Source organism: Calliphora vicina, chromosome 5, assembly GCF_958450345.1.
Source record: "Calliphora vicina chromosome 5, idCalVici1.1, whole genome shotgun sequence".
NCBI lineage: Eukaryota > Metazoa > Arthropoda > Insecta > Diptera > Calliphoridae > Calliphora > Calliphora vicina.
In genome coordinates this window covers 110,580,529-110,595,282 of record NC_088784.1, presented here as the reverse complement: position 1 = coordinate 110,595,282, position 14,754 = coordinate 110,580,529, and the positions used below count along the sequence as shown (strand labels likewise).

General features: G+C 29.6%; 1 protein-coding gene across 10 annotated transcripts in view; it reads left to right on the top strand.

The window, feature by feature from the left end:
• hlk (hulk) overlaps positions 1 to 9,385 on the top strand; it is a 64,487-nt gene extending 55,102 nt beyond the window's left edge. For 5 of the 10 annotated variants that reach the window (XM_065510734.1, XM_065510733.1, XM_065510735.1 and 2 more), the window contains 10 exons: positions 1,944 to 2,159; positions 2,719 to 2,901; positions 2,969 to 3,100; positions 3,324 to 3,476; positions 6,572 to 6,728; positions 6,803 to 6,969; positions 7,057 to 7,213; positions 7,785 to 7,951; positions 8,019 to 8,201; positions 8,282 to 9,385. In XM_065510734.1, coding sequence (XP_065366806.1) covers positions 1,944 to 2,159; positions 2,719 to 2,901; positions 2,969 to 3,100; positions 3,324 to 3,476; positions 6,572 to 6,728; positions 6,803 to 6,969; positions 7,057 to 7,213; positions 7,785 to 7,951; positions 8,019 to 8,201; positions 8,282 to 8,469 — 1,703 coding nt within the window. In that variant the 3' untranslated portion in view covers positions 8,470 to 9,385. The remainder of the gene's footprint in view (positions 1 to 1,943; positions 2,160 to 2,718; positions 2,902 to 2,968; positions 3,101 to 3,323; positions 3,477 to 6,571; positions 6,729 to 6,802; positions 6,970 to 7,056; positions 7,214 to 7,784; positions 7,952 to 8,018; positions 8,202 to 8,281) is intronic. The other 5 variants (XM_065510738.1, XM_065510737.1, XM_065510739.1 and 2 more) reach the window with 3 other exon arrangements.
• Positions 9,386 to 14,754: the final 5,369 nt, after the last annotated feature.

Genomic DNA, 14,754 nt, shown 5'->3' with positions numbered 1-14,754 from the left:
GAATGTCCGTGTGTTGGTCGAAATGGATTTTTCCTAACCCTCGGATCAGTGATCGGCATAAAGTGAGTACGGAACAAGGATTATAATGATACTTTCATTGTCTGTTGTAATCTGATCAGCTATTGATTGTGATTTTTATTTCATATTTAAGAATTTTTATTAACTTCGTTGACGTTCGTGTTGTTTACAGGAAAATTGCCGATTATGAGATGGATATAAATTACATATATATACTCTGTGTCCTTATAGATAGCGGAGTCGGAAAACTTCAGTATGTTGAAAAAAAACTTTTCGAAATTCCCAAATAAATGATACATTAGGGTCGTCAATTATTCGAGTTTCATTTTAATCGAAAAAAAGTTTATATTTTTTTTATTATTCGAGTGATCGATTAATTTTTAAAATTTTCTCGATTATTCGTATAAATATTATTCGATTAATTTAATAAAATATATTTAGAATCAGAAAAAAATTTATAATTTGTTAGTCAATAATAAAAAAATACAAAATTCATAGATGTAAATAAATACTTTAATACTTTAAATACCTTCTCTATGTTGAAAAAAACTTTCCGAAGTCCCCAATTGTTTGAGTTTTATTTTAATCGAATAAAAGTTTATTTTATTATACGAGTGATCGATTAATTTTTAAAATCTACTCGATTATTCGAATAATTTAATAAAATATATTTAAAATCAGAAAAATTTTCATAATTTGTTAGTTAACAATAAAAATAAATACAAAATTAATAGATGCAAATAAATGCTTTATGAAATAGTTATTCAGCCTTATCATGTAAGGCATCAGTTTCGTACTAAATTAAAGAAATTATTCAACCTGTTTCATTAATCTAGTACGAAACTGTCATTGTAGTAAAACGCCTACGCCTTACATGATAAGGCTGATTGATTGCAAGACTTTAGATTCCAGTATTTTTAAATTCGTATAGGTTTTCAGTGAAATTAAGGCGTTTGACTAAAATATATCTATGTATATTGTTTATTATTAATTGGAAAATGTTTATAACTTTATTGCTGGCACTTTAACCTTTCCTAGGTATTTAGTAGTCACAAGGTTTTCATTTTTAAGTTATGTTTCATAATGTTTTGATCTTGGTGTGTTAATTCAGAGTAGAAATTAATGTAGAAATTGACTTTTTGGAAATATTTTTTTATATAATTTTTTTTTTTTTAATTTACTCGCGTATTCGATTAATCGACAATTATTGGTCGAATAACATTTTTATTCCAAATTGAAAAAAAAAATTATTCATTCGAATAATTTTTTTTCTCGATTTTTCGAATAATTTGTATTCGAATGATATCAATATATCGGGTATTATCAAAAAATTGTTTCACAAAAAAAAGGATTTTTCACCATTCGCTTAAAGACTTGTAAGAGAGCGTCAATATAAGACCCTTATTAAAGTGGCAGGTCCTTTTCATATCTAATTTTGAAATTAGAAACGCTTTCCGACAATGGTCTCACAACCTATCACAGTACTAGTTACTTGCCATTAGTAAATTTTAGCAAACATTTTATATTATTTATTGTTACACTTTTGCGCAAAAAGTTTACAGCTGTCATTTTTAATAACCACAACAAAGGAAATAAAGTAAATAATCAACAATTAATAATAAATTATTAATATAAATTATATAAATTAACCAATTTTAAATAAAACTCATTATCAGCTCTACTTACTATTTCAAGAACAACTTCTAACGTGTGACTAACCAAGAAAACTAAAAGAAAAAAAAAAGATTCTTTACGTTTTTTGTTACAATTTAGCTGCTCAATCAAGCCTTCTTTAAAATTAATTCTATTTTATTTCTCAAAAAAAAAAAAAACAAATTTAAATCTATTATCAAACAAACAAAAAATAAACAAATACAACCCAAAAACAACCAACCAACCAACCATACACTCGAAAAATAATCTAGGGAACAAAACACAGTGTGACATCTGCAACTCAAAGGCGGCACGAAGGGCCAGACTAAAAAAAGAGAAAGAACAACAGTCACAGGATCCGGGAGCAGGGGCAGCCGCAGCTGCTTTTGCTGCCACCGCTGCCGAAGGTGAGGGTGGAGAAGCAGGCGCTGAGGGGGCAGCAGCCGGTGAATCATCAGCACCCACTACGTCTAAACAACATGAAGAGGGTACTGAACATAAAATAAAACAATGAAACATAAAAAGAAAATCGAATGATGATGATGTTGTTAAATGATGTTTTGTTTTGAATTTCCCGAAAAAAATAAATCCACCTACCACCCATTACTACACCACCATTATGAGCCACCTTTAATTTTAGTTGTTTTGTAGCTCAGCCAACATCAATTTCACTACCTCCACCACCACCTCCTCCACTACCAGTAGCCAAGATTGTGAACCCTAGATAAAAATTATTTTTAATGTTTCTAGCATTGACACCAACCCCTCAAATAGATTTTTCTTCCTTGTTTTTTTTATTAAATTTGAACACGTCTCGCCTTGGATGATTTAAACTTCCTCTAGAACATTTACTAAAATTCTGTATTTTTATTTTGGTTCTTTATTTGATAATTTTATTTCATTCTTTTTAAGTTTAAGTTTTTAATTTTATGTTCTGTGTTGCGCTTGGTTATCTGTTGTGTTTTTTGTTACTGTTTTTCAGTGTTTTCGTTTGTTAAATTATAAATTCAGGATTAAATTTTTAATGAAACTAACTTTTTTCATTAGATTCGGATGGCTGTGAAACTTGTACCAAAGTGTTGGAGGAACTGGAAAACATTGATGATGACTGTGACAAACATGGCATTAAGTTTGTGAAAACCAAAGACTTTTCAGTAGCAGATGGTTATGGCGTGCACGATTATCCTGCCCTGGTCTACTTTGAGAGTGGTATACCAAATGTATTTGAAGGTATAGGTTTTCTACGCATATATTTATGGAAAATATTAACAACTAAATAAATTTTGTCCCAAATTAGGTGAATTACAAGAAGAAGAGGAGGTCTTGCAATGGCTCATCACCCAAAAGACTGAAGATCGCATTGAATTGATCACCAGACAGATGTTGGAGACCATGGTAGAGGAAACACAATATTTAGCTGTTTATTTCTGTAAGTTTTAAAAAAAAATGAATTGAAATTTTCTTTAAATTGTGGCATATTTCATAACAACCTTATTTCCAAAATGAATTCCCCCCACCAAAACCAAAAAATGTAATGTAAAATAAATCAAAAAAAAAAAAACAACACAAAATTACACTACCAAAAAAACACATCATCCAATAAAAAAAATTGTACCAAAATCATCATCGTTACCAAATCGTCACGAATTTAGTGCCACCAGAGCGCAAGGGCCATAAACAACCTGCTTATTGTAGAACATATTGTGTACCCATGTCCAATAATGATGCCAGCTATAACAATTCCTCCTCCAAAAAATTCCTTAAGAATTACATTGCACGCAAAAGAAAACGTATCGAAAGTCAAGGTATTCCACAAAAACAATACAAATGCAAAAAACAAAAAAAAATATAAAAAAAAACACTAATAACGCGGTTTTAATGTCTTCTCTCTACCCCTCTCTCTTACAATCTTTTAGTCGTTTGTCTATATGTGTTCTAATTTTAACCAGTTACTTTTGTTTGTTTTATATTCTAACAATTCCATACACAAATACGTATTAATACCAGCCAGTCAGTCAGCGCACTTTCATACATCAATACGACAGAGATTTCAAAGAGTTAATTCAGAAGAATTCCTATTAATAAATTTTCCCCTATTTTAATATTATTTCTAACGAATTAACTCTTTTCAATCTCTGAAATTGTGTCCAACCTAAATGACGGATTTTTTTTAAACATATTAAGAAACTACATATAAAACGAAATTAATTAGGTCTTCTCCATAAAAGATCTAAGACCCATATTAAAATGAAAAAATCAAAGAGTTCCATTTCAGAATTTAAAAAAATGTAGGCATTATTTTGGTAATCGAAGAAAAAATTTTAAATTATTACAACTGAATATTTCGAGTGCACTATTTCTGATTGTATTTCCGAAATTTCTAGTTGAAATACACACAAAGAGAAAACATGGTTGTGGTGACCATAATCAAACAGCGTCATATTATGATTGGATTTTATGGTTGCTGTGAAATGATACTATGTTTCGTATATTACAATAATATTACTAATGTGTAACATTATAAAATATCAGAATGCGATCCTACCTAACCATAAAGTAATCATATGTAATAATAGCTCAACCATAAAATGGTTGTGTAAATCATGATAGCAGATTATTGAATAATATGGTCATATCAACAATAATTTTTTTTAAATAACCATATTATGGTTGTAGCACAATCATAATATTGTTTAGCGTAACCATATTATGATTACACCTCAACCATAATATGGTTGTAGCCACAACATCGTATTATGGAGTAATGATTATTAATAACAATATTTTTTTTATAGTTCTCAAGATTTACGTTTTCAGAAACATAAAATCATTCATAATCAATAACATTTCCAACCATATAGCGACATGGTAGTGTCAAAAAAGTTTTTGATTTTAGAAAAAAAAATTTCAACATTTTTTTTTTCCAAAGATTGATGAAATAGCTATATAAACTATTTGGGACACATTTTTCTAAGAACAATAGGTAATATGTTACATGGATGAGAAAAAACACATGCTTGGCCAAAATGTCAAATTTTTACCCCCTCTATCTCAGAGAGTTCTCCACCGATCTTGTTGAATTTGTATCTGAATTACTATCCAATAGGAATAACCTTGGTGCAAATTTCATCCCGATCGGAAGACATCGATTTCAAAAGTTGGTTCACTTGACATTAAATCCCCCACATATAAATGTTTTTAATGGTTATTTGTAAGTTAAAATGGTTGCACATAAGATGATATGTGTTCCTCTTTATCATTCATTAGTTGTTTGAAAAATAATTATGCTTTTGTGAACCATAATGTGTACGACAACAATATATTGTTACAAAGAACACAGTATAGTTGCCGTAACTATGGATTTTCTCAGCTTCTACCACAGTTACAGCAACCATGTATCCATGAAATACAAATAGAAAATTCCTAAATACATAGCGAAATTTGTATTTTCCGATTTTGAAATAGAATTAGTATAAAGTATAATTTAAAATTTCTGAAATACAAATTTTGTACATTTATATATTTTGTACATTTATATATACTCTCAAAAAATTTTCTGAATTTTATGTAAAAAGAAAAATTTACCATTCATATAGACTCAGCAAAATATGCTGTTCAATGTGAGCATGTCCGTTCATGTCGTGTTAAATATATTTCCTTTCGTTATCTAAGAAACCCAGCATTTATTTCATGTACATACTTCAAAAAAGGCGCTTCTTAAATACAGTAGTATTTGGGAATAAACAAACGATCATATATTTAGGGCCTTCGGAAAGTTTATTTCAACTTTTGGTCGGATTAAAAACGAATTTTTACCGAAATTAACCCGTTTCTGATCTAAATGAACATTTAATATACATACTATGTATATACATTTGGGCTATAACTAGGTTTTGGCCCTAGCACAACGCAAATGGCAAATGTTGTGGTATTTACGATCATGTTGTATTATTCGGGTCATTTTGGAATAAAAACTTCAGTCAAAATTTTCTCAAAATTTTATTTTTTTTTTTTTAGTAAAACAGCGGATTTTTTCCGTTACCGCAAATTTTAAATATAGATTCGAGCCAGGTTGATATTTTTATAAAAAAAAACTATTTTCGTTTTTGGGATAAAAAAAAATAAAAAAAATTATCTCCAAACTTTACCGCGTTTTGTGGGTAAACTTTTTTGACAACCATGAAAAAGTAATACAATTTTTTTAAATAACTTTCAATGGTGTATTCGACTACGCTAGGGCAATTTTGATATTTGCAAAAATGTAAATTTTTTAAAGAGATCTTTTATTATACAGATCTGGTACCAAATGATCGAATGAAAGCTTTTCTTAAAGAAACTACCACCGAAAAGTTTAGAAGATGACCGATCAATTACTTCAACTATTCAGTAAAAAAAAAGAATTTCCCTTTGACTGAATGCAGTTATTTTTTGATTCCAATTCCCTGAATGTGAAGTCCTGCTCTTAATGTTATTGAATTTTGTGTCCCCATGTCAACTATTAATAAAATAACATTAAAATGCTAAATTTTGTATTACAAATAAGCACTTTTTAAATCACTGTTCAAACTTAAATCTTTCATAATTTCATATCTTAAATCGTTTTATATGTTTTATAAAATTAAATCAAATTACAAAATAAAAACCTGATTCTAAAATATCCGTCTATTTAGTTTGGAAACGAATACCTTAATTTTTGACGTTTTCTAAAAGCTTTTTTTGTTGCTACTACTACTACAGCTAGCGCCCGCCATTAACCCAACGCATCTTTAACGCATCACGAAAATAGATAAATCTAATAATAAGGCCATAAACCATAAAAAAAACATAAAAAGCAACTAAATAATAATAATTAAAAGAAATAATTTTTATTAAAGCAAAAATCCTTAATTTTTCTAAATAGATAAAATCAATTGCAATATTTGTGATCAAATATTGGAGGGTCTGGAACTGATCGATGATGAATGTGATGTATTTGGTATACATATGGTTAAAATACAAGATCCACAACTAGCAAAACGTTATTCTATAAAAACATTCCCTGCTTTGGTATATTTCAGGTAAATAATTCATTTAATTTTAAAAATATTTATTTAAATTCCTAGTTGATGTTGCAATTTTGATTCTTTTAAAGAAATGGCAATCCCTTGTTATTCGAGGGTGATTTGCAAAATGAACAATCGGTATTGGAGTGGCTAATCGATGATGACAATCGTGAGTTGGCCGATGAAATTGAAGAGGTCAACGATCGTATGTTGGATAGATTAATGGCTGAATCCACTTTATTGGTGGTATTCTTTTGTAAGTTGACTGTTTGCTTGGTGTTTTTTGAAGGATAAAGTAAAGAAGGATTTTAATTTAATTATTTTGTATGTTGTTTTGTTATAGATGATGAAGATTGTGCCGAATGTGAGGAAATTTTGGAAGAATTGGAGGAGATCGATGGTGAAGCAGATATGTTTGGCATTGATTTCGTTAAAATTGCTAGTGTTGAGGCTGCCAAAAAATACGAAGTTGTAAATATACCTTCATTGGTATACTTTAGGTAAGTGGGTTATATTTATAATCAAATTAAAAATTTTCAAAGTAAAGGTGCTATATTTGGCTTTACTGAATCGTATATATCCTTCAACTTAATAAAAAAAATTAAAAAAGCAAATTAACAGTTAAAATATTGAATGCGATTCACTCGAACCAAAAATTGAGTTTTTCAAAACCGGATATCACCATTTATGGACCAATGATTCTTGATGATTAATTCAACACAAATAGTTCATAAAGATTTGTTTATTTATCCATCTATAAAATGTGTGCAAATCAGTCCATAAATACATATCTGAGATATAAGCAAAACCCAACAAGTACCTTGATTTTATATCTACAATTTTTGAAGCTCCCAGATAATGTAAGAAAATAATCGTTCTGAATTGTCATTAAAATAGATGAGATATAAGCGATATTGTGAAATTGTTCATATTACTTTCAAATCTTTAACTGCAATAAAGTTTATAATTCAGTTCATAGACAAAATAACAAATGTATTTCAAAAGACCTTCTAGGCTTTAATGGGATAATTTTGGTGATAAGATTTTGTAATTATTTTTTCCATCTTTCAGAAAACAAGTTCCCGTTTTATACGATGGTGATCTCCACCAACACGACAAAATCATAACATGGCTGACATCTCAAGATGTTTTCGAAATTAAAAACGAAATCGAAGAGGTGAATCGTAAAATGTTGGATAAACTGCTAGAGGAAAATGAGTTCATAACCGTATTTTTCTGTAAGTTTTATTTAGCAAAATTATGAAAAATAAATTTAAACGCTTTTTAATTAAATATAAATCCAAGATGAACACAATCAACAAGAATCCACAGCGGCTTTAGAGAAATTGGAAAATATTGATAGTGAAACGGATAATTTAGATATAACATTTGTTAAAATGGCCGATTCCCGTTATGCCAAGAAATGGGGCGTTACCAAACTGCCAGCTATGGTCTACTTTAGAAGAAGATTCCCTAGCATTTATAGAGGTTAGTAAACACAAAACAAAAACTTATTTAGCTAAGAGAAAACATCTTAATTATTGTGTTTTCCTATTTTTGATTAACAGGTGATCTCTTATCTGAAGATGAGGTTTTAGAATGGTTGCGTAAAAATCGTTTCCGTCAGCCAGAATTGAATATATTCATGTATGCCTTGATAGCCTTATCTGTGGCCTTTGTCTTGTATACAGCCTTTTTGTTACAATGTTTTAAGCCAGCACCACCACCGCCACCACAACATCCCAAACAATCGTGATATGTTTTAACACCGGCTTAAAGAATTAATCAACTACAATTATTTTGTAAACTAATTTTTGATTTTTTGTTAACAAAATTCAAAAGCAAAACTTTCTTTATTTCTTTATATATCTTGCTAAAGAAGAGAAAACTCGCTCGGTTAACAAATTATTTAAGTTTAATTCTTGAAATTATCTTTCAATTTAACGACAAAATTTAATTAAATTTCTTTTCTTTTTTTTGGATTTTTGTTTTGTAAATTAAACATTTTAACTGGCACTTTATTTGGACTCTTTTTTTAAAGATATTTTATTCTTTTCATTTTGTATTATTCTCTTGCCAATACTGTTAAAGCAACTAACGAACGACATTTAATACTTAATTTAATTTTAATTAGCGAATCGAATCATTTTTACTCGTACTTCTCACACATGTTCTATTCTATTTATTTATACACTTGGTAAACAAACAACAATTGTCTACGAATTCTAAGAATTTGTTTAAAATAATTTGATTTTGTTTTACAAAGTTTATAAACAGTTAAAGAGAGAGTAAGAGAGAGTCCTTTTAGTTTGTTTTTGTGTCGGTTGCACCCTACCTACGGTTTAGTGGTAAAATGTCGGTTACACAAAAACAAACTGCCTGAAATAGTGACTTCATTTTAATGATAATGATGATGATGATTAATGTGTTCCAATGTTTAAAGACCCATATTTTATTTTCAATGTTTTCGAACTCAAACTAGGCGAAAAGTTACTAAAGAAATTATAACAAACCAATCAAAGAATATAAAAAAACAATGAAAACTATGAAAACTACCATACGTATGTATAATTTTAAATGTAAAACAACAACGATTTAGATATTTCGATACAAAATGAATAAAATACAATACAAAAATAATAAAACAAATAAAAACAAAGAACAAATACATATTTATTTGAATTTTTTTAATTTATTAATAAAACTAGTTATAGAATCAGGCTCGGATCCAGAGGGGGTGAAATAGGAATTTCCCGAAAAAACAGAACAGTGTTCATATAATATATCAGCCATTTGTGGGCCGATTTTGTCGATTTTAAATAACAACCGAGCCGTAAGAATTCCCGATATATTGATGTATGAATCATGTATGTAAATAATGTGGGGGCTACGGAGTTGATTTCAACATACAGACGGACAGACGGACATGGCTATATCGACTTCGCTATCTAATACGATCCAGAATATATGTATATACTTTGTGGGGTCGCAAATGAAAAATGTTGAAATTACAAACTCATGGCGATGGGTATAAAAATTAGCAACTATTTGGTTGAAGACAATCAATCTTTAATAAGTGAAACCGACTTTAAATATACCCAGTGCGCTTCCAAATTCGGCCTATACAAGACAAATTTACCGGACGAAGCCGATTTTGGACATACATACGTCAGAATCTAAATAAATCTGAACAATTTTCATGATTTTCATTCACTCCTCGAGGGAGCATTGGGCTATAACAAGGTGGTTCCAATAATCTAGATCGTCGGCTCCATGCTTCACTTCCTTTCTCTTCATCCGCAATCTCGAAAGTTCTGTTGTTAGTCGCCGCTTCCTGGTATCCGAACACTTATGGTTCCCCGCAGGTTTCAGGCGATGCATTTTTTGGCAATGTCATCGTCTGGTTTTCGGAAAGTGCAACCTATGCAACTCCATTTCTACTTTCTTATTTCTGATTTAAATAGGCTGCTGGTTTGCCTCCATCCAAAGTAGGTTGTTAGATATTGTTACAGGCTAGAAATTCCGTAAGATCATGTGGAGGCATTTGTTGAGAAATACTTGAAGACATTATGTGTTACATCTTCAATATCTTGATCGAATATAAAGAAACGGCGATCTGTGTTACAATTGATCCGGAGCGATTTTGTTTTGGGTTATTTATTTAAGCCCCTCTCTTATGATGGCTTGTTGCCTTCTGCATCACAGCATCGAAGACGCAGTTAAAAACTAGAGGTGATAAAACACAGCCTTGTCTAACTTAAGTTTTTACTATGATATTGTTGCTCAGCTGTCTCTCATGTAACACACGACAAGTTGCATTCTTGTTTAGCACTTTGATTAGCTGTGTAAATTTTTCGGGGACACCATAAAGCATTTCCAGTTTCATATAGCATTATTTTCAAAGTCTATAAATACCAGGTCATATTCATTCCACTGATGGCTCAACGATATTCCTAAGACAAGATCAACATTAACATTAGATTTTTCGGAGCGAAAGTCAGCTTTCTCATTTCTGAGTGATGTGAGTTTATAATATGAGGAGCCGCAGAACAAATGGTACTTTTTTGAAAATTTAAAAATTTTGGGAAATGAATACCAAAAAATCAATTTGTAAAAAAAATCGGAAAAGTACCTGTGTTCTACGGCTATCATATATGCCTTATTTACCAATTCTTGCTATTGGTCAAATCACATTTTTTGGGAAGATTAAAAATAAAAAACTAAAAAAATGGAATTATTTCGTTTTGTTATGGACCTATTTTAACTATTTACTAAATCTGTCCACTGTAATATAAACTTCAAAAATCATCATTAGACAGACACTTTTTGATGTCATAAATGCTTTTGACTTTAATAATAAGCTTTTCATTCATCAAGAGTTAATAAAATTAACTTTTACGACTACATTAGACATAAAACAAAGCTTTTGCCAATTATTACCCACAGTCCGAACGTTTTAAGGTTAAAAAGTCCTTTCATTCATTAAAAGTCATGTGCAGGTTTTGTGCTCTTTCCTTCAAATGCTTGCTCTTGCCTAAACTCTCACTGTTAGCGCAAAAACAACTGTTAGACAGTCAAGTTTATTTCCGGAGAGCAACTTTGAAAAACTTTAGGGCAACAACAAAACAAAACTTGCTAGCAACTGTCAAAAGTTGACAAATGAAAAGTTTCATTTGTTTACATTCCTTTTTCGCACAATTTCCCACAAACACTAGGAAAAAGAGTATAACAAATAAATAAACAAACCTAAAACTTTGGCAAGGACTCTCTATGGGAAATGCGCACAGCTGAGAGCTTTCTGTTCTGTTCAGTTTTTTTTTGTTGGGGACAACAACATCGATTTATATTGAAAAGGAAAAAGTATAATAAATACAAGCAACCCTGTAATAATGAGCACAGTCTAGAGTTTTACTTGTTATTGGAGATTATGAATCATAGACAACAAAAAATTTAACAAGAAAAATACATTTTTTTATTATTACTAAAGCCTTATTGTTAAAAAGGAAAATTTGGTAAAAAAGTGTTTAAAAAATTAAATGAATAATAACAAGTATAAATAATTATATTGTTTTATAATATAAAAACAAAAATTATAATAAAAACAAATTTACAAATCTCAAAAGTGTTTCAATTGAATTTCAACTAAATTTTAAAGTTTCTCACAAACGCAATTAATATAACTAATAACTAACTATCTATGTATAAATATTTTTTAAACTTTAAGGTAAGTATATGATATGATATGAGTTCATTAGTAAAGACAGTCTTACTGTCCGTCCGTCTGTCTAAATGTACATTTTCCCTTATTGTATTTAGTTTAGAAAGACAAAAAGTATAACAAGAATTTATATGGTTTTAAATGGGAGTAAAATAAAAAGATAAAATAAAATAAAATGTACCTTTTCAGGTTTAATACAAGAAAATATTGTGTGGTGTCCTAAGGCGATATAAGATATTCTATATAATATATCAGTGTTTGGTGATATCCTTTATTTTCAGAGTCTCTCCCCTCTTCTCCCCAGTTTCTTAATGTTTGTAATGTTTTCTATAGTATTTAAATGTGAGTCCTTTTTGTAGGTATTTGTTTGTTTGCATGCATGGGTGTATGTGTTTATGTTTAACAAATTGAGACAAAGTATAAGCAAAAGAGAGAGAGAGAGTGATATAGAGTTGGTGTGTTTGTAAATGTGCGAATAAGGTCCCTATAACTCAGTGTTGCCACTTCATGTGTAATTACAGGAGACCGATAATACCCAAATTGTGATTTATCCCATGTTTTTATAAAACTTTCAACTAATTAATTTCAAGAATTTTATTATTTTCCAACCAAATTTGTTGAACTGAAAAAAAAACTAATTTGAGGAGTTTTATTTTTCCCGTCAGAAAATAAAACTCATTTTATGTAAATTAACACCTAAAGCTTGCCGCTGGTCAGATCATTACAATTTGTAAAGCACCTTGCATTGCAATATAATCTTTTTCTTTCCGAATGTTAGCGACCATTACAATTAAATCATTTTTTTTTTATTGTATTTTATAAATATTTTAAATATTTGTCATAATTTCTGCAAAAAAATCTCTATTTCTGGCTTTGCTCAAAAGATTTCCCACATCTCGGATACCACTCCACATGTGTATGTTATCAAGCCATGTTGTTTCTTTTCTTCCTCTGTAGAGTCTTCCTTCAACATTTCCTCGAATTATGGATTGAAGAAGTTTATATTTCGGGTTTCTCATGATATGACCCAAGTATGATGTTTTTCTTCTCTTTATTGTTTCTCTTTCTCGTTTTATCCTTATCATAACCGTTGAATTAGGTATGAAGTGTGTCCAGGGAATTTTTAGGATACGGCGATAAATCCACATGTCAAAAGCTTCCAGTTTCCTTACATCTACGGATTTTATTGTCCATACCTCTGAAGCATATAGAAGAACTGAACATATATTTGTTTTAATGAAGCATAACTTCGTCTCAATATTGATGTCATGACTGCAGATCTCTCGCTATTTCAATTCGGTTCCAATTCAGTTCTAGTTCATTTACGACTTCAAGTTTAGTTTGGTTTCTAGTTCAGTTTTAGTTCAGGATCTAGTTCAGGTTTTAGATAAGGTTATAGTTCAAGTTCTATTTAGTTTTAGTTCTGGTTCTAGTTCAGGATCTAGTTCAGATTCCAGTACAGTTTTAGTTCAGGAACAAGTTCAGGTTTTAGTTCAGGATCAAGTTCAGGTTTTAGTTCAGGTTCTAATTCAGTTATAGTTCAGTTTCGAGTTCAGGTTTAGTTCAGTTTCCAGTCCAGGTTAGAATAAATTGTCATTAAAATAAAAACAAGTGGGATTTTAATTTGCTATTGTTTGATTCCTATTATTTAATAGTTGTTGTTTTTCATTCTTAAACAAATAAATTACTACACAATCAGATAGACTGAAAAGAATTTTATTTTCTGACGGCAAAATAAAATTCTTCAAATGACTTTTATTTTATGACGGAAATAATAAAAGATAGCGAAGTCGATATAGTCATGTCCGTCTGTCCGTCTGTATGTTGAAATCAACATTCCGTAGCCCACAAATAACTTACATACATGATTCATACATCAATATATCAGGAATTCTTCTTCTGATGGATATTTCAAAGTCCATTGCAACGATGTATACAAGGCTATATTAAGTTGGACCTACACGGGGTCAAAATCGGGAAAAATATTTTTTAACAGAAATTTCTTTTTCACCAAACAAATTTTTTTGTCATAAATTTTTTTTCAATAAATTTAAAAAAAATTTGGAAAATTAAAAAAAAAATTTAAAATTAAAAAAAAAAATTTAAAATAAATTAAAAAAATTTTAATTTTTTGGTGAAGGGTATATAAGATTCGGCACAGTCGAATATAGCTCTCTGACTTGTTTACCATACAATTTTTTTAAACATCTTTTAACTAATAAAATTTATTAAAAAAAATTTTAAAAAAAAGATATTTTCAATCTTTATCTTAGAGTATGCTTTGGAAAGTTATATAAGATTCAATATTGTAGAATTAACGATTTGAAAATTTGTTGTAATTGTTGAATTTTTAAAAATTTTAGATTGTTTTAAAAATTAAATTTAATCCGTAGTTCTTGCTTGGTGTTGCAAGTTTCTGCAACACATTGCCAAATATTTTGTCACAAGTAGAATCTTGAGCACGCCCCAAAATCATAACTTTAAAGGCACAATTTAACCGAAATATCGAAAGTCATTTGAAAACATTCTAAAATTTATTTGGTTTGATACAATTCAAGGCACTTTTTAAAGCTTTTACAGGGCAAGTTTTTAAAGCTTTTGCATATTCCACAAGTTTGTAGAAAATATTAAGTTTTTCATTCAGATGTTTTAATTTTCTTATAAAATATTATTATTTTGACACATGTGTAATTTATAATTTTCTCGGTGGCAACACTGCTAACTAACTACTGCACACTCCCTACTTTTTACGAAGTGTAATTGTGTGCGTGTCTGTATGTGTATGAGTTTCTATGTATTTGTTTGTGTATCCTTTATGGCTCA